Below are 22,914 nucleotides of genomic sequence, written 5' to 3'. Positions count from 1 at the left end.
GTACACTGTTCTGTGCTGAGCTGGCTGGCTTTCTCCACACACTCAGGTATTTGATGAGGAATGCATCCTATCCAGACTTCTTTTGTTTAATGATGACTAACTTCTGGTGAGCAGTCACAAGACTCCTGTGGCTAATATATGCTGTCATTCTTAGTTTATAGAACGCTATGGATATTGCACTGCTAAGCTGTAGAAAAGTTTGACGAGTCAGCCATATGTTGCCTGCAACTCATCAGAGGGTCAGCTGGCAGCATGAATTCAGCGAAAGACTGGAAAGTTTTCAGATAGAACCAATTTATTTCAAATTATACATTCTGATGTGGGAGGACACTTTTTCCCAAGGCAGCTGAACTGATGAATATTTTTTTTATGTCTCAGTTTATAATAAAATGAATTTCAGTTTCCCACTGAGCATCTTCTTGATTTACATTTCAGTCTCCTGCAAATTTGAAACTAAAGTTATTTATTGGGATGCATTCAAGTGCCCAGTCTACCAACTTAATTAGTTCTTCATAAAAACTATTAGTGATATCCATCCTTGCTACACCTTCAGTGGTGTGATCAATTCATGGAACATGAGCTTGTTTTGCTTTCTTTATATAGATTTGTAATTAAACAAGAAGGATATAATACAGGAGCTTTCATGTCAGGAAAATAGATGGATTTTAGTCACAGCTGATATGGCTATGAATCAGTCCATGTGTTCTTTAATAATGCTTTTGAGTTGTGTCGTGTTCATTCCGTGTTCACTGAGAGAATCCCCACTGCTTGCCTGGGGACTCCTGTTTGAGAGAATGTTGGATATCTTGGATCAAATCGATGGGATATCACTTTTCCTTCTAATATAGTGACAGCATAGGGAATATGGTATGTTCTGAGTAAGTTACATAGAAAGATAAGGGATTTTGTACTGGATCGTGGCATTTGTCCGCAAGAAAAGCGTGTTGCTTCCTGCTCTGTGTTAGACCTTAAGCTCTGTGGAGTAACCTCCATCTTGTGTTAATTTCATTTGAGTATTTTAGAGAAATTACTAACACATGTTGGCTTGACATCTCTTTGATACTGTAGCAGTATGTCCTGTAATAGGCTGCTTGGAAGCATATCCTGGTATTTTGGCATTGCTCCTGTCGCCGGTGGCATAGGTGTGGGAGTGATTTATGGCTGTTAAAGGTACTTCCATACAATGACACGTAATGTAAGCTTAATGGCTGGCACCAGCAAGTATAGTTTGTTTGGACAGTAACTCTTTAGGTTTAAGTAGCAGACCGGGCATGGAGATCGTGTGGGTGTCACAACATTGCCCAACTCATGACTCCTCTTAGGTTTTCTGCATAATCTTCATTGGCCTCTTCTGGAGAAGGAGATGTGTTTAGTGAGGTGATTCAGAGAGCCTGACAGGCTTCCATGCTGAGTTGTTCCTCAGTTGAGTGTGTCCATCTCTGCCAGCAGCCTGCCTGGGCACAGCGGCAAAATCATGCTTCTCAGTGATAGCAGTCGTGGTCCCACTTTGGTTATCCCACCATAACTAAAGCAGTTCGCAAGGATTTGGGAAGGAGAAGCAGCTTTGAAGCCTTCTCTGCAAGAAAGTATTGCAATACTATAAGAGCTACTTCTCGATTTGTTATTTTACAGACTGTGTCTGCTGATTATATTATTAATTTAATGTAGAAAGTTTGGGGTGTTCACATATCAGAGTAAAGAGTAAGCATTCTTTAATTGCTTGTGATTGCAGGACAAAATAGGATTTTACACATGGTGCTTGGTGAGCTCCCCAGTCCTGTGTAACTGTTCAGTTTAAGAGTTTAGGCTGATATATGCCAGATTTGCAGCTATCTTTTCTTTAGAATAGGCACTTTCTTAATTCACTTGCATCACAGTTATGGCTTTCATAGATGCAGGCCCACATGGGATGGGTATGGGCTGCATTTCTTATATCATACAGAAGTTACCTAACCCTGTGGGGCAGGGTACTGTTGTCTGTAAAGGCTGAGTGGGAAGAAAAAAAAAAAAACTCTTTTGGAAATCTACTTTAAAGTTATATTTTTTTCCTGACAAATTCATTCTGCAGAGTGCTTTGTCTTCCACCTTGTAGTTCTCAGTGCTACTTTTTTTTTTGAAAAATCCAAATATTTGTGGTTTTCATCTGAGCAGTTGGAAGAAGTTGAGTGTATCGTATTTTGCAGGGGTTTTGTATCAACCAAACTTCTGCTTTTAGCAGAAAATGAAGTTGGCTTCATTTGCTGAGTGCTTGCTTTCCAGAAAGCCATTGATTTTCAGTAATGTTTTTCACATATCTTAATTTCTTCTGAAGTGATGTGCAAGGCAGTATTCTCATTATTTGTATCCTGGCTGGATGTGATACTAACTCACCCGCAGATGTTTGTGACAGTGGTACCTTTTCCCATAATAGTCATTAATGGAACAAATTAAGATTTATTAAAACTCAATATAACTGTGTTTATTTAGAAAAAACATTAGCCACACTAGTTAAGTGAAAGCATTTGCGTGGTGAAAATTAGAATATGATTGCAGGCTTCAGGGTTTGTACCGTCAGGATAAAAGTCAGGCAGTGTATCACCTTTCCATTGGTAAGGACACAAAAGATGAAAATCAGTGCTGAGGTCGTGCTGTGAGTGCTCTCTGTGATACCTTCATCAAGGGCTCCAAAAGGCATCCCTCAGGGTCCCTATTTAAAGTGTTTGAATTGAATGTCTTTGTAGTGGCATACAGCACATTCCAGTAATTTTCCACTGCAGCCATAGTGCACCTTTCTAAACAGCATTTTCCCTGCTGCAAAGTGACCATCATACTATGCACATTTACCAGAAAGCAGATCTCATGCTTAATGTTTGCATATTTATAGTATTGCTCTTGATATCATGGGATCAGTCCCTAGAATGTGCTGCTAAATGCTGCTGCCTTTGGAGCTTGAAACCTTTGTGCTCACTTGGAATATGAATGCAGCTTTACAATTGATGGCTTTAGTTCTTCCCAAGGAGAACTGAAACATTCTTCTTTACATTACATTTTTCCACCCGTGATAGTGGTCCAGCAGCCCTGCTTCATTTTGTTAATGTGCTTACTGACATCCTTCAGCACTGTTATCCTTTGCCCTCCTAGTTGCAGATATTTTTTCCCTTGATGTCTTTCCCAGAGATTAAGCATTAAATCCTTGAAAAGCTGTTAGATAATTTCATACGTGTTTGTATCTCTGATTGCTATGTAAACAATTTGCATCAGTGTATTTGGGGGGAATTTGGTGAGTGAGCAATCCAGAAATGACACTGCAGAAGCTAAAAAACTAGCAAAAGGTGCCTTTGATTCTGTTCCAATCCTTCTTTACCTCTGTCTGCACAGGAGCGTGGTCTGCTGCAGCTTCAAGAAGGAGCATCCTCATACAGCTTTAGGTCGGTGCTGTGTACCATGCTGTTGCTTTGCTATCATACTTTCATGACCTTTGTGTTAGGTAAGATTGTTTATAATAACTCTTGGATTTGATGAGTTCTTGTTGGAAGTGGGGGGGAGGGAGGGGGAAAATGATTTTATCACCCATATGTTGGTGAAATGTTTGTTCATAATCGGATTAAATGTACATCATTTGTGGGTGGCTTTACAATAGTGATTGTACCTGAAGAGAGTATCTTAATCTTCAAGATGGAGGTTCGTTTAATGCATGAGATGGGAGAAAATGGGGGATAACAAAAGAAGTCATGAGAGCTAAATCTGTCTTCTGTGGAAGTTTGAAATTTGGGAGATCGCAATCATAACTATAACTGAGATTGCTTTCCTAAATACTTTGATCATGTTTATATATTGTCTTTTCTGGGAGATGGTAGCTTCTACCTGAGAGAGCACACTTCCCCGTTAGCTACTATTAGAAGTTTTTCAAAATGTATTGGTCTACACACTTTCGATTCATTAAGCACTGTATTGTTTGGATTGTCCTGCTTGCTGGCTTAGTGAAACACTGACCTGCATTTACACCTGATTTATGAGATAGAGGAACTTCTGTATTGTCCAGATGAAGATGGCTATCGGTACCTTGCTTTCCTGTTTTGTCTTGTTGGGTTTTTTTCTACTTATTATTTTTTATCACTTGCATTTTTATGCACTCTAGGGACAGGAAAAGGAAATGTTGAGGAGGCAGAAAGGCTACTTAAACCTTACTTGGCTCGCTATCCAAAGGTAAACTGAATCATAATTCAGATTGATGCGATTGCTTGATGTTCCCTGCCAAATAGCTAAGATATAGACTGTATAGTCAGCTTGAAAACTGTTAAAGAATACTTGTATTTTTATTATTATTTATTACAGGGAGCCATATTCCTGTTTTTTGCAGGCAGGATAGAAACACTGAAGGGTAATATTGATGCGGTAAGTGATCCATTTGCTCTTGAGAAAATAAGCCTCAAAAGCTTCAGGAAAAACTCCTCCAGGAACAGTCTTTCTTTTTTGATTTATGTTTCCTGTAGCTTTGGCCTGTATGAATTTATAGTTCATGAATTACAAGTTGGAATTTTGAAAATTATTTTGACCAGCTTGTTGGACCAGCTTTTGTCACTACCCTTGATTTGTGGTGATAATCTTATCTACAAATATCTGTGACAGTTTCCTCATTGTCTTTCATATCCTGAAGCAAGTCATACCTTTAATAACTTCTCATGATAATATTTTGCCTTCTGCCTGAACGGAGACTCAGTCATACAAAGCTTGGAAGAGTTGATGCTCGGAGAATGCATGTCCAAAATATTCCAAGACTGAGTATCAGCTGATTGCAGTGGTGTAGCTCCTTTGAAGCCTTTGGAGCTATGACAGTAAATGTTAGCTGCACATCTGTCCTCTGATTTTAGTTTCCCAATTTCCCTGGGGACTAACATTCATTTTGCCTGTATGTAGGACTGACTATATAATCCAAGAATGGGAAGCTCTGTGGCAGGGATAAATTTGCTAACCCCAGGGTAACTGTGGAGTTGAGGATCTCTTACACGAAGCCACCAGATATGATCTTGGGGAATGATAGGTTGTTTTTAATTAGAAAATTGCAGGAGCAACTGTGAAAGCAGATCATGGCAAGCCAGGTTCTATTACATTTACATGTGATTAAGGAGTATTTGGAAATCTCTCTGTTCAGGCAATTAATAGGTATGAAGAGTGCTGTGAGGCTCAGCAGTACTGGAAGCAGTTTCATCACATGTGTTACTGGGAGCTCATGTGGTGCTTCACCTACAAGCGCCAGTGGAAGATGGCCTTCTTTTATGCAGATCTGCTGAGCAAAGAAAACACCTGGTCAAAGGTAAGTTAAGCAGATGAGAACAAAGTATTGAGTGGCACACACAAGACCCTGTAGTATCCATTAACTCTTAATCAGATAGAGCTGGCTTTTTATAGCTTTCAGCTCGCTGAAAACTGTAGAACAGATTCTGATCTGCTGTGGCTTATAAAGCAGTGTGGTGTGAACATTCAAACCAGTACAGATTGTGGGCAAAGAAAAATCTTTTGGGCCCCATTTGTAGATGAAGAACAGCCTGCTAAAGATGTTCTGCTGTATATTGACTGGTCGTTTTATCAGCACACAGCAGTTAGTGGCAAGCTGCCATTTCTCTTATTTACATTATGGATATAAGTTCTATTGGTAATAAGTGAGGCTCACCATGATAAATGTAGTCAGAAGATGTGCTGTGCTGTGTGCACGTGAAAAGGAGAAGTTCTCAGGTCCAGAACCCTAATAGCTTTTCCTCACCCTTCACCTTCACCTGGGGAAATCTGTTCCCAGAAAGAGTTTTAAGTCTGGTAGGTGGGTGCTGAGGTTAACTGGAGTTCACTGGTTTGTTTCTCTTCAGTGTGATCACACTGTGTGTGTATGGCAGGCATATCGCTGGGGTTTTTTCTACTACATACATTGTATGTATTGACCAAATACAGCCACGTGTGAGCTGAGGCCTGAACAGCCAGATGAGAGCAGTTCACACAGTGCTCCCAGCTGGGTAGAATCTGCAGCAAGGACTCCTTGTGCCCCTGGGAGTTCCAGCAGTGCTCTGAGCCAGAGCATTGGACCGAATAGCTCCCACAGGACAGTTCCTTAGTAGAGAAGCAACACTTGACCAGAAGCTCAGATATCCTGAAACACTGTATGATTAATATTAATGTGTGTCCTTTTAAACTGCGTGTAGATTTTGGTAGTGTATTGCAGGGGCCTTAGGGCAGCAGAGAAAGTGCTTCCTGTTGATAGGAATTTTGCTTGGTAGGAGCAAAATATTAAATGCATGAACTAAGTGAATGATGGTCATGTAAATGGACTCTTAGATCCTGATGTAAATAAATAGTCCAAGTTTAAGATTTCCTGAAAACTCTTGAAACTTATGGTTAATTTAATCTCCTCAAAGCAATACTCAAAACTCACGATTATTCAGTGCCGTTCCATATACTGTAATATTAAAGTATAGCAAAGAAAGCTTCTTTGCTTTCTTCAGTTGCTCAGAAATCTCTGTGCAATCAGTACATTTCATAATCTAAAACAATGGAATAACTTAAAAACTACTCTGCTTTTTCTAGAACTTAATACTTGAGATATGATACAAAGTTGTGACTGGACACACAGACTACATGTTTTCTGTTTTTTTCCTCTAAGCATGACATTTTCTTAAGTTTTCTAATGTGTGTTTTTGAGAATAATAAAATAATTTACACAAGCAAGATACTCAGTTGTATACTTGTTCATGGAATGCAAACATAAGCTGATATGAAGAAAACAAAGATGTGCATAATTAGCAAAAAAAAAATATTACTCAACTTTCTACAATACTCATCACCTGCTTAAAATTTTTAAGATTACTTCTCTTTGTGAGCTAAAGCAGCACCTTCTACCTCTTTGTTGCTGCTGTTTTGTTCTTTGTATCAATAGTGGTGATGCTGTAGATTCATTTTTCTGTACAGATATCCTTGATTGCATTTGCAGGCTACCTATATTTACATGAAAGCTGCTTATCTCAGCATGTTTGGACCTGATGACTGCAGTCCTTTTGGAGACAACGAAGTTGAATTATTTAGGTAAAATTTGCTAACTACCAATTACAAGAGTTTTGTATCAAATCCCAATGTTTGGGGAAGAGAGGCAAAATTATTCATAATGCAGTTTGGAAGATCTGCACAAAGAGCATTGGAATTGGTAAGAAATTTTGAATGAATGAAACTTTGAAGGAATGAAACTTTACTTTCAGACTAAAGGAGACCTTGAATGGAGACAGCAGATTTCTGCTGGCCTGGAGTGCTTTAGAGACAGGATGTGTTTTATCAGCCATAAAGGGGCTGCCGTATTTGCATGTAGCATTCACATTCTTTTTAGTTGTTTCCTTAATCAAAGTGGCATGTAAGATCAGAAAGTCTTCAGTGGGTCATGCTACAAGATGGATGCCTTCTGTACCAGTTAATGGAGACAATTTGATTTTTGGGATTTTGAGTCTGAGAGAAATATGAAACAGTTACATATGCAAGTGGATATTATATATGCCAAGTGTCATTATTGACACAGGAACCTAATCTAAGTGTAATGAGTAAGCACGAAAAAGCCTAACTGTTGCTGGGCCAAACAAAACCAACTACTTTGTTTTTGGAGTCTATTTCTGTAAAGTTTAAATAACACTATTTTTTAATGTGCTCACATTTGATTCTTCTCAGATGTTCCATATCATAAATAATTATTACAGGCAGATTTCATTGGTTGTCATTGGGATCCATTGCAAAGGGAATCAGTTTGGTCTTTGAGAAAGAAAGAGCCAGCTTGCCTCTTTCTCTCTCTGTGAAATGGACCCTTTATAAGTTAGGCACATCATCATCTAATTCTTTTGGATGGGGAAGATCCTTTCTGCTGCTTGATTAAAATGGAAGCCCAAAGAGATATATATGCATGCCCTGCATAAACAGCTTTTGTGAATACATACTGCTCTGCTTCCCCAGGGATATGTATGTAACATCTTTTGTAAGTTCTTTGACTTTATTTATTTATTTTTAAATATGAATGGCATTATCCCAGATGTTCCTGAAGGAAAAATCCCTTACATTTCCTTTTAAACTTTCAGGATTGTTCCCAGCTTGAAACTGAAAATTGCAGGGAAATCACTGCCTACAGAAAAGTTTGCCATTCGGAAAGCCAGACGGTATCTTTCTTCAAACCCCGTTCCTTTACCTGTTCCACCTTTGGTAAGCTAGAAGCCTTTCATCCCCCCCACTCCTTGTTATACTTTTTTTTTTTAATGGAAGGAAAACCAGGGTAATTGGAATAGTATCTTTCCATGTTTCTAAGGTAAAACCTCTGCAGGAGGCTGGAATGTTCCCAAAACAAAGCCAAATGAATGCAAGGAATGCTGTAAAACTGGGGCAGGCAGCTGCCACAAGGAACTGAGCCAGTTGTTTGTGACACGTAAATGTGTTGCATGTGTAACTCATTATTCCAGCTATAGACTAACATGCTCCTAACAGCTTTCTTTTAATTACCTTTTGAGGAACTTTGCCCTGGGTTTCTTCTGTCACGTGTCATTTACTGACACTATTAAAAGAAGGCTTTAAGTGAGGAAAAAATGAAGAAAACAAAGCAAGATCTGGGCACTCTATGTAAGCATCTACTTAGTGTGCTGAGTGTTTGCACTTTGCTGCCTCCAGAGCACCTCGGTGATGGGATGAAGCATGGGCATGTCTCTGTATCAGCTCCAGAGAGCTGCTCTGCATTGTTAGTTGTTTCTGGTGGTGGTTTCTTTGCTGGTTTTCTAAGCATTGCCCAGTTCCCCTTTTCCAGGTAGGATCAGCTGCATAAGTCTCCACCCATTGCCTGGCTCACATGGTGCTTATAAAAATCTGTAAATACCAAATAAAAGAACATAAAACGTAAAAAGGACAGAAAAGACTTGCCAAGTGCTGAGGAGTTGCCATTTGCAGTGCTCTGTGCTGCTTTATTTGAGAAACAGATGAATAATTAGTAAATACTCTTTAAGAGAATGCCTGAGCAAGGAGAGCCTGTTGGAGACACCAGTGAGTAATCATTTCTCTGCCCACCAGCTGGGTATGTGACACAGTGCTTCCTGAAGAAATACAGTCTCCTGAAGATTACAGCATAGTGTGGGTGTTCACTAGAGGCCACTTTCCACCAAGTTATGAGACTGAGATGAGAGGAAATAAATAGATGACTTTGATTTGTCTTTCAGGTTTCAGAGATTGTAGAGAGTAAAGAACTGTATGCAGCTGGGGTTTGTTTGGGCTGTTCTAATGGGATTTTAGCTAAACAGTTCTGTACTAAAGGCTTTCCTTGGGTGTCCTTGTGGGAACACAGCAGTCTTTGTTTCTGCTGCAGTTGCATATCTGAGGCAGCAGATGTCACAGCTGAACAGTTAAAGGTATGCTGAGGGTGTGGAATAGGGTGCAGAATCCCATTTCTAGGATTTTTCTTTATGTTGTGAAGGGACTTGCTAAAGGAGAAAAGTCTTAACCTCAGTTATTTAGCCTAGAAAAAGTATACTTTGAGTAGTTCTGCAATATTCCTTGGTATTGAGTACAATCAATGGCTCTTTAGTTGTTTTCCAGGACTGGTCCGCTCTGCAAACCAGTAGAATTTTTCATTTGCAATGACAGTATGCTATGACAAACTGAGATTTTGGTTATGGAATCTGTAACTTTTTCGTAATACAGAGATAACAGAAGTAATTGATAGTTCCGTTTATCCAGTGATGTCATTAACATGCTGTCTTCTCTCCCTGATCCTAGGAGATGATGTATATCTGGAATGGCTATGCTGTAATTGGACAGTGTCCCAATTTAACAGAAGGCATGTTGGAGACTTTAATTGAAGCAGAAGAAGCATTGGCAAGAAGTTCAGGTAATCAGTGATACGGTTTAATCAGGTATTTTACACTGCAATAGCTAAAGATATTATCTGTGAATAAGGAGAGACAATTGTTAGTAAAGTGAATCTGATCATATGAGGAAGGTAGATTATGAAACCATAAACTGTTAGTGCAGACAGGAGTAAATTTCCTCTTTTGTCATAGCAATAACTGGTAATGCTAGCAAGCTATTTTCCGTCCACAGATGTATATTAGGAATAGTTTATGACATATTGAAGGACTGTTTATTTTGCTAGATCAAAATCAGTGTATCAACTGACTCGATTATTTAGATCATTAAGGTTTATTATTCTTAGATACAGTATTTCAGTTTTGAAGGGTAAATAGAAAGAGATGAGTGTCTGTCTTTGGTTCCAAAAGTGCTGTCAGCTTACAATGTGACCTTGGAGGGCTGAATGTTATTTGTGTGTCAGAAGCTGGGACATCAGGGATGGGCTTTCTTTGCACAATGAAAGAACATAAGAAAGGAGATAATAGTGAACTGGAACAGACTGTTACCACATCTTTTGTCATTCAGTTAGTTACCTATTTATTTCTTGCCAGTATTTCCCAACACCTATGGAATTGCAGCCACAGCTTTTCTCATAGTTTCCCATTACATAAATATTTGATCTTATGTATTTCCTGTAGAAGGATTGGGCCCACCCTTACAATGGAATATGGGTTAAGTCACTGCATTGCAGTCTTTTCTAGGACCTTGGTGCATTGTTACACAAGTACTCTTTCAGAAAGAGTTGCTTGACAGAATGGCTAAAGCTGTCTTCTTAATTATTTGAGGACAGAAAAATATTTCCCATGAAAGTGACATCTTATTAAAAGCAATTTGTCTGTCTCACCTCATCACACATTTTGCAACATTATTTGGGATAAGTGAATAATTTCTGTTTTCCTAATCGGTAAATAGTGAATCAAGCTGATTTTGCAGGGATTTGTGGAGGCTGATTGACATCTGTAGAATGCAATGAGGACATACAATTGAAAAGGGCAATATATTGCAAACAAATCAACAATGTAAAGTGTTACTTGTTACAAATAATTATTTGCTATTTCCAGGCATCATGCTTCCCTGGAGCTTTCCTGATGGTGTTTGAGGCTAAACTGCAGGCTTTTCAAATATTTTCTTTCTTATTTCTGGATTCCTAATTCAGGAATCTACCACTCTAAAATCTTCAACTTGCGAATGTGCTCATGACAGTATTACATGGATAAGATATGGAAATAATTCTGTTAGTGGAAATTCAGATCTGTATTTCTAGGTGTGGTACACAGCTGAGTCTAGGATCAGTTCCTAAATGTTTTTTTTATGTAACTGGAGGCAGTTTGAAGGCTGTATTATAAGTAGAGGAGATACATCCATGTGAACATAGAATCATTAAGGTTGGCAGAGTCTTAAGGGGTGCAACAGTTCCATGCAGAATGTGTCAGCATTTTGTCAACTGGAGTGACAGAGAAAGAACTGGATAAAGGATCACTGCAATAGGAACAGGGTGAAATTCAGCACAAGATGCAGTGCCATACGTATTACTCAAATTTCTTATTAGCAGATATTTCATGATACAAGGTTGTGATAGCAGGAAACTACCCTGAATGAACTTAATGGGTCATTTAGTTTCTTCTGTCCTGTGTTTCAATAAACAGTTTTTTTAATACTTTCCTACGTACAGGAAAACTTTTACACAAGTCAGTCTGTACTGCTCTAAAATGTTTTCTAAAATGTCATTTACTTCACCTTGCAGCTACAGAATTGCTAGCAGATGACCAGTGTGTGATAAAACTGTTAAAGGGTTTATGCCTCAAGCACTTGGGCAAGATCTCAGAGGCAGAAGGCCATTTTAATTACATCTACTTAAAGTAAGTTGTCATACCTGGCATGTTCTTGAATTTCTCATTACCTGTTCATTTCAAGTAAGAGCAGGTGCAACCTTGATGTGAATAGAGGGGATTACAGAACCTTTAGTGTTTATTTCACTTGTTTCAATATCCAGGGGATCACAGTTTTAATTGCCAGTGTTGTTAGCCATATAAGGAGGAAGAATTGCAATTCTGCACTTTTTACTGATACTTTCTTCTCTTTGGGAACTACACACGCATATGATTTTTGTAATACAGCTATTTTTTCCTCCCTTTCCTCTTAGCAATCACAAAGAAGTTATGCCTAAAGAACCAAGCGTAGTCGCCAGAGATGATTGGCAGCATGATTGTATTTGGAACTCCTGTCCATTGTGAATGGGATCTCTTTTTCTCAGTTCATACAGTGCTTATAAACCTTTTTAAAAATTTCCCCTATAGTAAATGCCAATAATTTTTAATCCCAGGAAATAACACATTGTGTGTGATGGTTATGGTAAAGTACCATTTAATAACCTAGAAGGTAGCATTGGACAGAGAACACAACAAATGTTGTAATAAAGATTGATTGCTCCTCCTGATCTTAGCTAATCTCCTATTTATTTTTGCTTGGAGCTGTTAAACGAATAAAACAATAAATCATTTCAAGATCTTGAGGCTATTTCTTTTCCTTTGCAGTGAGAAGAAGATAAAATACGACCATTATCTAATTCCAAATGCCTTGCTGGAGCTTGCATTGCTGTATCTGGACCAGGACAGAAGAGAAGAAGCAATAAAACTACTAGAAAGAGCAAAGTAAGCAAGTTAAAAGCCTGTTTGGTGGGTCAGTATGGTGTGTTACTGATGAGCAGGAAGCAGAAACGTTAATACTGTAGGAACTTTTTGTTTATTCAGTGGTAGCACACATGCCCAAGGTTTGGTTAAACCTTCTCAGGTAGTAGACAGTATCTGATAGTTCAGTCTGTGAGTTACCCATCCATTCTGATAAGAGCAAAAATAATTTTAAGGATGTTAATATGAATGTCAAGGGCTTCCATAAGAAATAATCCATGTGTAACAAGGTGTAATTTTCTTTGTAATCTATTTACTTATTGATAAAAGATGTATTAAATGAAATCACAGCTCTGTGTTAGGACTGAAAAAAATATTATTCAGATTGATGGCTAGCAGTGCTGGGTTTTTTCCTTGATGAAATATATTTGAGAAAATGTTCCAGTTTGCATTTAGTATCTTTGCATTTTTATCTGCATCCGAGGCAGCTGAAACACCTGCTGTTGCTACACTGTTGTGATTGATTTCTCTATCAAAGCAGGTTTATCAGGAATTGTTGGACTTGATCTTTTATGTTCTTGGTTATAAATCTAACAAATCTAGTTTTGCCTCTGTCCCAGTCTTTAATGCTTTGCTGAGCCAAAGTTTCTATCTGGGGAAAAGGAAAGAAAAAGAAAGGGGAAGAAAAAAAAAAGACATTCCAAACCAAACAACTCTGGTCTCCTTCAGCATCTTGTAGCAGGGCAGTTCACCTCTCTTCCCGGATGCTGAACGAGTCCAGATGTCTGCACGTTTCCAAGCACAGTCACACCAGCCACTGCTGCAGGTGTGCAGCTGCAAGGCTGATCTCTGGCCCCATCTTCCAAAGAAGTCGAGGGAGGTTTTGTGTCGATCTCTTATCCGAGTCAGTTCACTAAGAGTGGTGAATTAGCCTGCTGAAGGCGATGCCAAAAGCCTGTCAACACAGAAATTACAATGCTGCAATGCTTAATCCCCTGTGCTTGTGAGCCTGGTTCTCTGTAGACTCATGGAAGATAGTAAGGGCAGCTAAAATTCTGTTCGTAAAACGCAATGGAAATTGTTTTAGTCAGTTTCATGTTCCTCAAAATGCACCCTGCCTCAAGCCATATTTGAGTACAGATTATTCAAATCTTAAAAAGAGGTCCAGAAATTATGGGGCTTCTCGTTCTGTCCAATACTGCTGTCAGTTCCCACTCAGCCTTTGGCCCTTTCACCTGGCAGCTTGTGTGGCTCAGGTCACAGTCTCCTCAAGGGAAGATGTTTGGCTTACAGAAGAGCTCAGCAGTTCACAGCTTTTAAAAACGTGTGTGTGAAAAGCTAATGCTCAGGCTGGTGGTGCTCAAAGAACTCACGGAAACTGTAACAGTAAGAAAAAAAGAAAGGTCTTAAAATCTCAGAGGCGTTCAGGTTGGAAAAGAACTCCAGGATCACCAACTCCAAACCCACTGGCAGTGTCTCTCAGTGCCACATCCCCACAGTTCTCCTCCACCTCTGGGGACGGTGACCCCATGCAGCTGCTAAGTAACCGCCTGTGGCTGTTACATCCCCGATCAGAACATACACAAATGTTTTATGAGCCTTCAGCTAAAACTGCTGAATGTCTTTCCAGCCACTAGAGGGAGAATGCGTTGTCCGTGGTGGGTTTCAGTATTGCAAAACTGTGTTCACTGTTGGCAGGAGTGGAAATGAGCTCTGCTTGTGTGTGACGCTTGATTTGCTTGACCTAAATCTACATACTGCTGCTGGCTTAAATGTTTCAACTCTAAGAGAAAGAGTGAAATGAGATGATAAGCAGTTTTGGCTTGATTATGCATGGAAATATTTATATTTGTATTACCACAAGCTACAAGCAACAATATCAGCCTGCTGGTGAGAAATACAAGAGGCATTCTTTAATATCTGCGTGACAAAATCTAGCTAATTTTTGGTAGAAACTCCAGAGGGTTTCAGATCAGCATACAGCACAACCCGTTCATTTCCTCTTCTCAGACAGCCCCTTGAGTGCTGCATACATAAAATTATAAGTGGGGATGGGATGGGCAAGGAGTGCCTTGTATTTGCTGAGTGGCTGCTGTAGTGGCAGATGCTTGCCTCCACGCTTCATTTGAATTATGAATTTTGAGCTGAAGTGTTTTTAAGATTATACAGACTGTTTAATATGTGATGTGATCTTTCTGTAAAGATGACAAATATCTGCTAAAAGAAAATTACCCTGCTAATTTTCTTATCCTCCTTGGTATTTGGATTCTGTATCCATCCTGCAAGAGCTGAAATGCTAATTCCTAGTAAGTAGGATCTGCATTTTCTTTGTTTTTTTTCCATGAAAATACAGATTTTTCTAAGTGTCTGTGGCTCTTCAGGATGTGACTTAGCCACGGGAGACAGCAGGCAGGTGGCACTGCTGAATCGGCTGCTGGATGTTTGTGGGGGGAAGTCCTGCCAGTCTTCCTCTGTGCTGGCAAATTGCTCTTTGAAAGCAGATACGAACTCTCCTGTGTACCCACTTTCCAACCTTCTAGGGCAGCAAAGTGCCTGGCTTTGTTTTCCTACACACACACAGTTCTCATCTGTGATATGGTGGTGATGGGGCACTTCCCTCAGATGAGGAAGGCTCAGGAAAGCTTCTCTCTTTCTTTTTTTTTCTTTTTCCTTTTTTCCCTCTACCTCCATAAAATATGACTGCTGAGCTGAGATGAATCCAGCATCTGTCTGTCCTTAAGAGTGCTTTGTAGGCAGCACAGGGGAAGGTGTAAGTACCCCTCACAATAGGCTTCAGGTCTTCTCCTGAACAGCATGTCTGAGAGTTGCTTCAAGGCTGAGCATCAGCCCATCTCCATGTCTTTGGAAGACATAGCTTTTTCTCCCTGCGTGTTAGTTCTAATCTATTTATTTTATTGTGATTTGGCAAGTAAGTTGCAAACAACTTTTTAAAAAATCTGTTCAAATTTGTCCGTTGTACTTTGGGAGGATTAAAAAAAAAATAATTTCTGAATGTAAACTAAGTGGATGTTATGTATATTTAATGTTTTCAAATATTTTTAGTGAGTAGAACAAATCCAGTTCTTATTAAGCTGTATTTTCTGGTAATTGCCAGACAGTAGACCTACAAATGAAGAACAAAGAGCTGCATTGTCTGGCTAGGAGCACATGCCATGTATTTTACAGTAAGCAACAAAAGAGCTTATGAAGGAAGGCGTTCTGCTGTCTACAGTTGTTTTGCTTAGAGCAATAATATAAAGATAACTTGAAAATGTTTAAAAATATATATATTCATCAGACTTGATCTGCTTTTGTTTTAGACAAAACTACAAGAATTACTCCATGGAAACGAGAACACATTTCAGAATTCAAGCTGCCCTGCATCAAGCCAAATCCGCCCCAGAAAATGGAATGCACTCCGGAGCCTCGGCGGTGTCGTAACTCTCCCTTCTTTGATGTCCTGTTTGTGGCAGACTTTGGTGCAGACGATTACTGACACTTCAGAATTATTTTTCCTTCTCTTTCAAGTTGGTGAGAAATCAAGTCATTCTAAGTTTTAGAGATGATACATAAAACATGAATGTAATAACAGGGCAAAAACTCTCAAACCAACCATAATGCATAAAACATTTGTTTTTCCAACAGTCGCTTTTCAAACACATTTCTGTAGCTCTCCTCTCAATCGTGTGCCTTTTCTTACTTGTGTTTGCAACATCTGCTAAGCAAGGTACAACATCAAGTGCAACAACTGGAAAAACAAACCCTACACCTTCTAGGGTTCACAGAATTAATCAGTTAGCTTTAAGCACTCATCTGGATTCATACTGCTAGCAGTTGAGAACGAAGTATTGCTTTTTCCAAATATCTGCTTACTTGAAATGGTGTGAGAACAGTGCACGAGAAGCACAGCAAGGAGGAGCTCTGAATTCTGGGCATTTTCAGTTACACATAGAATGTCTTCTCTGTAGCTTTTAGTGGTTACTTTTTTGCTGCTATAAGAAACTTACTGGTGGAAAAAAGCCATGCAAGTTCCTTGATTTTCTTCAGTCTTGTCTTCTTGTCAAGTCTGCTGCTTGTCGTGGCTGAATGATTTAGGGGGGGTCGGGGGTGGAGAAAAAGATGGTGGTAAGATAAAGCTGCATCACTGCTTTGAAAAGTCAAAGAATGGGAGGACTTTATGAAACAGTTCTGTCATCAGAACAAATGTAATTTAAAGTTTTTATTGTATTTAAAGCACAAGTCCTTGAAGGTCACTTAAGAAACAGCAATATTCCACTGGACTCAGAGCAGTGTGCAGTCACTGTGTCAGTCACTTCCTCCTTACAGTGGTTGTTGGTGGGTTTGCCTGCTTGAGATGTCTGTGTTTGAAGAGATGCATGGCAATGTTTCCTGTGGTAAGGAGCTCAAGTTGGAGCAGGCTCTTCTGGCACAGTGCTCTGCCCTTTACAAAGGGGAGCAATTTTCCTTTTTGCTTCTTCTTGATGTTTTTTGAGAATCGTAAGGAAGGAGGTGTGCTGAGAACAGAGCAAAGGGCTATAGCTCCATTCTGATGCTGTCTGCCCTATCACTGCTGCTTTTCTGCAGAACTGGTGCAGTCAGAGGTAACGCATTTTCACAGTACTTAATGTTCTCCAAGCCAGCTCTGTGCCTGTACACCTGTGTTTATTGAGGACACACTTCTACCTCCCTTTTGAGAGAGATTCTTCCCAGTAACCCGTTCTGATGTGTGGAGATGGGAGGTTTTCTGATGGCCCTTTTTCTCCAATGGAGATGCTTGTCAGGGAGATTCGTATAGAAGTACTTCATGGTGAATATTCTTGCTGAAGTGATTGTTCCTAGCAAAAGAGAAGATTGACAGTTTATAGCTCTGCTCTTACCTCTCCTAAGGAAATGTCATTGTTTTATAATGCAAATTAATATGCAGGGAGACAGAACCACCTGTTTCTCAGTACTGAGAACTTGCATTGTATTAAAAATAGACACCCTTTATAAAAGTCTTCTCCAGTTAAAATTATAGATGAAAAATTCATTTTTTAAAGTGATTTTCTCGTATAAATTCAGTTCAGATAAATTTCTCAATTCAGATACAACTCAGTATGAACAGTTAACGCTATTTACATATTGCACATCAAAATTTAAGTGTAAAAACTCAGTCATTCTTTGTATAGAATAAAAAGAGATTCTTGTTCTATTTCACACATATAACGCCTCTTCTTCCAGTTGTGTCCTTCTGAAATATTTTGGCAGTCTCAGCATCTTCTGAGCAAGCAATGTCATGAAAATTAGCATCATTTGTACTGTGCAGAAAGTTAACAGTCCTTATGACTTTAGATTCGTCTTTCAAGGCCACTGAAATGCCCTTTTGAAATTTTACCCACAGCTGAGTTTTGCCTGTGCTCTTCAATGCGTCGCACAAAGGACACGCTGTGCACACTCAGCTCCCCTGATTCTTTGCCACAGTGAAAATCCCAAGGTTTTCCTTGTCATCTTTGGTTGAGCACAAACGCCATTGGTATCTGGGATTGCCTGTCAGGCTGGGTAACCTTCCCCTTGCTTCTGAAACTGCTGCATCCTTCTGAAGGAGCTCTCCAGAACTGTATGTTGTTTTATCAGTCTGGAGCACCAAGTGCAGTGGGTTAGGGAAAGCACAGTTGGTGTGAGAAGTTCTCAAACAGCCTGAAGCTGTACTCACCTACAAGAAAATAGTGGATATCACAGTGGAATCACAGGTCAAGGATTTTCAGCATGGCCCAAGGTTCAGGAAACGTGAAGCACTCCTTTCGGATGGATAGAGGAAAGGCCTCATTTGCAGAAGCAGTTCTGTGTTCAAACACAGTATAGCCTATCTAGCACTCCGAAATGCTCTGTGTGATAAGCTTTAGCCAAGTGCTGGGTTGAACTCTGAATCCTCAGCAAAGCCAGAGGGGTCAACCAGACAGAAACTAACTCTCCCAGCAGAAAGCAGAAGCTCATTAGTACTAAGCCAGCAGCATAGGAACATGCTTGAATTTGTTACTGATGCACGGTTCTGTTATGATCTGCAATTAATGCATCATGGATTATTAAAGACTGCCCCATTCTAGCAGTGCTTTTCTTTACACAGCATTTGAAACTTTGCCTTTTATAAAACATAGGATTGTATCAAGTATTTCCTCCCATTTCACATTGATTTTGTATTTTTGATTTAATTGCATTCTGCATTAAGTTCAGTGCCTTAATATTTCTTGTTGACCTATGGCCTGGATCCGAGGTAGCTCGGGGATGATAGAGTGACAGCTTGCCTACCTCTGGCCCAGCAGAAGCAGCTGCAGTAAGAATAACGCTCCTTTGTGAAACCATGCTTCCCCAGGGGACAGCTCAGAAAGCAAAGGGCAATCCCAAGAGCTTAAACACAGCACTCTGGGCCTCCTGTTCCACCTGCAAGATGCATCGCTTTGCTTCTGTAGCAAAAAGCACAGCACCAGTGCGTGAGTGTGTGAAATGGTGAAACAATGTGTTCTACACAGTTCCCCCTCTGGGAGGAAGAGGAGCAGATAAAGAGGTGAGTCACACTGTTTACTGCTCTACAGGAAAATGGTTAATGGTTGGAAACGTCACTGATGAACAAGATTGGAAAACCTGGACAGGCTGGAAATGAACTCACTTCTTTACTCTTATGTTCTGCAGACAACCTTTTGTGATAGATAACATGCAGGCTGTGTATCGGCAGGTTCTATAATTGAATGATTTGTCATCATAAAATACTTTAAAAGATGCTTGCTAGATTTGCTCAGATGTTACAAAAAAAAAAAAAAGGACAAATACTTTAAGTGCAGCCCCTGTCTCTTATGAAAAGCGACAGAGCTAATAAATATCTGTGTTGCACTGTGGTAAAAATCTGCGGTACGATAGTGTTTGCTCCAAATTCAACAGTGTTGTTGTAGGACTTGGCTTCATTCCATTACTTTCTGGGTTTTTGTCATCTCTGGACCTACTTACTTTCATTGCTGGCTGAACACAGGCAACACGTTTGCTTAGAATTATGCATTGTGCTGAATTCCACTTGCTTTAGCTCTCCTTGGCTACTCCACAGAAAGAGTACGAAGCGCTCATGAACACCCAGTGCACTGTTATGGGGTTCTTCAATTTAAAAAAAGAAGCAAACATTTATCTCGTGGTGTCAAGTACTGGAAGAACATTTTCAGGTCTGTGGCTGAAAAGTAATCTGTTTTTCACATCTCACTTTTACATAAGTCTGTTTCTTACTAATTAATCCCAATAGTCATCAGAATCAAACAGGCCATAATATTTACTGATTGTAGAAGAAACAGATGATTGAATGTTGCATTCACATTCTGTAAGAGAGCCAGTGACGGTTACAGATTACTGGTTTAAATAAGGCAGCTAAGCCTTGTCTTTTTGACTGCTGTTGAAATAATTGAGGTTATTACAGAAATGCTGGCTTGAGTATCATTGCTACAGACTGGTTTTAATGCCTGTCTGTGATGCTGCCTCGACTTTGTGTGTGTTTGCTGCTGGAGCAGAGGGCAGAGCTCAGGGCTGGGAGCTGTGAAAGACAGCACAGCTGTGGCTGTTTGGGGTCTGGCTGAGCTGCTGTGTGCGTGCTTGTGTATGCGTTCCATGGACTCTGCTTTTGCAGAGGGCTGGCACAGAAGTTATCAGATGCTTCTGTGTTTGCAGTAATGCAGTGCGGTGTCGGTGATGGAGAGTGTGGAAGGTGTGCAGAACTCCAGCACCTGTGTGCGTCTGAGAGCAGCATGTTGTGTTATGTTCTGGTGACCAGCAATCTGGGTTTGCTGCTGGATGGTTGCAGAGCTCAGGCCTCCTTGAATGCTTGTTGTGGTACTGAGGTTGCTTTCATCCTGGATGTCAGTGGGGAAATAATGCCATAGGTCTGTGGGCCAAAATCTGCCTTTGCTGTTGCAAACTCTTTGTGATGGAGGATCTCTGATCCTAGTGTTATCTCCAGCTGAATGTTCAGAAGTGGACAAGGTGGTTACCAGAAGGAAAGTGGAAATGCAGAACTGTGAACTTTGGTTTGGATATTCTGTACAGCAGCTGAACTTGGGGTTCTGCTGGGGCAGGTGGCTCAGGTGTGAGCCTTTGAGCTGCAGCATTGTGCAGTGCTCACCTCTCATCCAGCACTGTGTAGGACACACAGATGTAAGGAGCTGTTGGCACCAATGTGGTGTTGGATGGTGGGCTGTGTTGGCTGGAGCTGTATTTGATGGCGATGGAGCCGTGGGTGCAGCTGTGGGATGAGCTGGTGTTTGCTGTGCTTTTCCTGACTACTTGGTGATGGTGTGAGGTGCCTCTGCTGTACATGATTGACAGAAATATATGTTACAGTATATATAAGTGTATTACATGTGTAAGTTGCAGAAGACTTCGTGTAGCCAAAGCTTTTTAAAAAGTTATCAAAGCTATTTGAGCTATTAACATCAACACTGAAAAAAAATTAAACAAAATAACCATGTGAGACACACAAAGCAAAAGCTTAGACACCTTTTGAGGTGATGCTTTGGAAAATGCAGGGAGGTGAGGAGCTTTTCTGCTGGCTGTGGGAGTGTGTGACATACAGCCTTCTGCAGGGAGCCATCCCAGAACAGAGAGGCAGTGTGGAGGCAGCAGTTGTACTTCACCAGAAAGCAGCTCTGTGCTAGAGAATGAGGGAAAAGTGGAGCCCTGCAGCAAAAGGTGGAAGGCTGATACCAGCTGTGTGTCACATGAGCAGGAGCAGGGCCTGCTTCTGTCCAGACTAAGTGCTCAGTTGGAATGCTTTCATTTGTAATAAAAGCATTCTCTGATGTTTCAGTGCTGCAAAGAACATTTTTATTAAGATTTGGGTTGGTTCTTTTTTTTCCAGTGGAGGATGGAGAAGGACTGGAGGATTTTGGTTGGTTCTAGCGTGGTTGATCCCCTTTTGCTGGTTAAAAACACGTACCTTTGTGCCGCTGGAAACAGGTGATTTCAGTGATACTGTTTTCATTTATACAGGTTCCTTCCTGCAGCTTTACGTGGCTGTAAGTGGATATGCAGAGCAGGTACTACAATAGTCAGACTGACAGCATGCTAACATGATCATTCCTTCTGCTTAAATCTAGAAGATGCTTTTGCAGATTGTATTTGGAAATTCCTTTTATAAAGAGGTATAAACTTTACATTTCATACTAAGGACTTCCGAGTCAAAGAATAGATTTAAATCTGCAGAGGACAGTTAGGCATAAATAATGTTCTAAGTTACAGTCTATGTAACAGGAGAAGTTAATCCTTGAAGCTAATTTTTATTCTGGGTATTAAGTGCTCTGTGAGATGGACTTTATGCATTTATAGGTTATCCAATAGTTGTATGTTTTCACTTTGCACGTCCCTTCTAACCCAGGATTGCACCTCAGCTGTTTGGTTTCACCCGTCTCAGTTTTGTTTAACTGACTCTGCAGTGTTTTCTTTTTACCACGACTGCACAAGAACAGGAAATGGCGAACTCTTGAAGCTGTGGCAACTCAAGTCCAGGTATTTCACAATCCCTCTGCCTGGGCGCATGCCCTTGTAGTGCTGCAGAGAGAGCTGTCAGCTTCCCAAGTGTACAATTGCCTTCAGCCCTGGGAAGCTGAGAGACAAAACTCTGAAAACCCTCAGTGGTTAAAGCTTTCCTCTACCTCCAGCTCTTCTTGAAGAAATCCTCTGGGTTTATCTACATCTTTCTGTTTACCTCTCAGACTTACAAAATGAACTGGCAGAACACAGTAAGGATGATCATCTTTAGACATAAAATGATTAAAATAATAATTCCAGTAGCATGCAAGTATTTTAAGCGTAAAGGTCTTTATAAAACTAAGTATCTGTTATTTCCATTGCATTTCTTCTGCCTCAGCTGGAATTTTGCTTTCTTTTGTTGTATGAGACAAAATCCCTTTCCCTCTATAAGCTGCAGATACACCTCGTGCCTTCCCTGCTGGAAACAGCAGTGCCCTCATCCCCACCTGCTCTGGTGTCTGGTGGTGATGGGGTGCATGGATCTTCCACTTCAGTGCCTCCCTGTGCTGAATGGAACTGTGAGGAAGGAGCTCAGGGGACACCCTGAGACAGAAGGCAAACAGTGCTCTCACCTCTCAGGTGGAGACCTCTGGTCTCAGAGCTGTAGCTGAGGTTCGGTGTACACCTCGTGTCAGATTGAATTTGGATGAATTGCTGCTTTGAATTAGAAATCATCCAGAACAGCACTGCACCTAAAAACTTGAAAAAGTCATTTGATTTATTTGTTTTATTTACACATTTGTTTTTAAACTAAAATTTGACTTTTCTTTTTGAATGTTGTGTAATCAACTCTAGTTTTAGCCCTTCCAGACCTTTTTGTTATTCACCAGGTACTGTAATAAAAGTACTTTTTTCCTATAGGCCAGTA

General features: G+C 40.2%; 1 protein-coding gene across 8 annotated transcripts in view; it reads left to right on the top strand.

The window, feature by feature from the left end:
- TTC39A (tetratricopeptide repeat domain 39A) overlaps positions 1–17,109 on the top strand; it is a 41,586-nt gene extending 24,477 nt beyond the window's left edge. For all 8 annotated transcript variants that reach the window (XM_090146657.1, XM_090146656.1, XM_031602254.2 and 5 more), the window contains 10 exons: positions 3,358–3,466; positions 4,118–4,185; positions 4,315–4,374; positions 5,132–5,293; positions 6,956–7,047; positions 8,076–8,196; positions 9,751–9,862; positions 11,627–11,741; positions 12,417–12,533; positions 15,830–17,109. In XM_090146657.1, the coding sequence (XP_090002783.1) occupies positions 3,358–3,466; positions 4,118–4,185; positions 4,315–4,374; positions 5,132–5,293; positions 6,956–7,047; positions 8,076–8,196; positions 9,751–9,862; positions 11,627–11,741; positions 12,417–12,533; positions 15,830–15,950 (1,077 nt within the window). In that variant the 3' untranslated portion in view covers positions 15,951–17,109. The remainder of the gene's footprint in view (positions 1–3,357; positions 3,467–4,117; positions 4,186–4,314; positions 4,375–5,131; positions 5,294–6,955; positions 7,048–8,075; positions 8,197–9,750; positions 9,863–11,626; positions 11,742–12,416; positions 12,534–15,829) is intronic.
- Positions 17,110–22,914: the final 5,805 nt, after the last annotated feature.

The sequence above is a fragment of the Phasianus colchicus genome, chromosome 9 (assembly GCF_987193195.1).
Source record: "Phasianus colchicus chromosome 9, bPhaCol1.hap1.1, whole genome shotgun sequence".
Taxonomy (NCBI): Eukaryota; Metazoa; Chordata; class Aves; order Galliformes; family Phasianidae; genus Phasianus; species Phasianus colchicus.
Note: the sequence above shows the minus strand (reverse complement) of the source record. Positions and strands in the feature narration are given on the sequence as shown.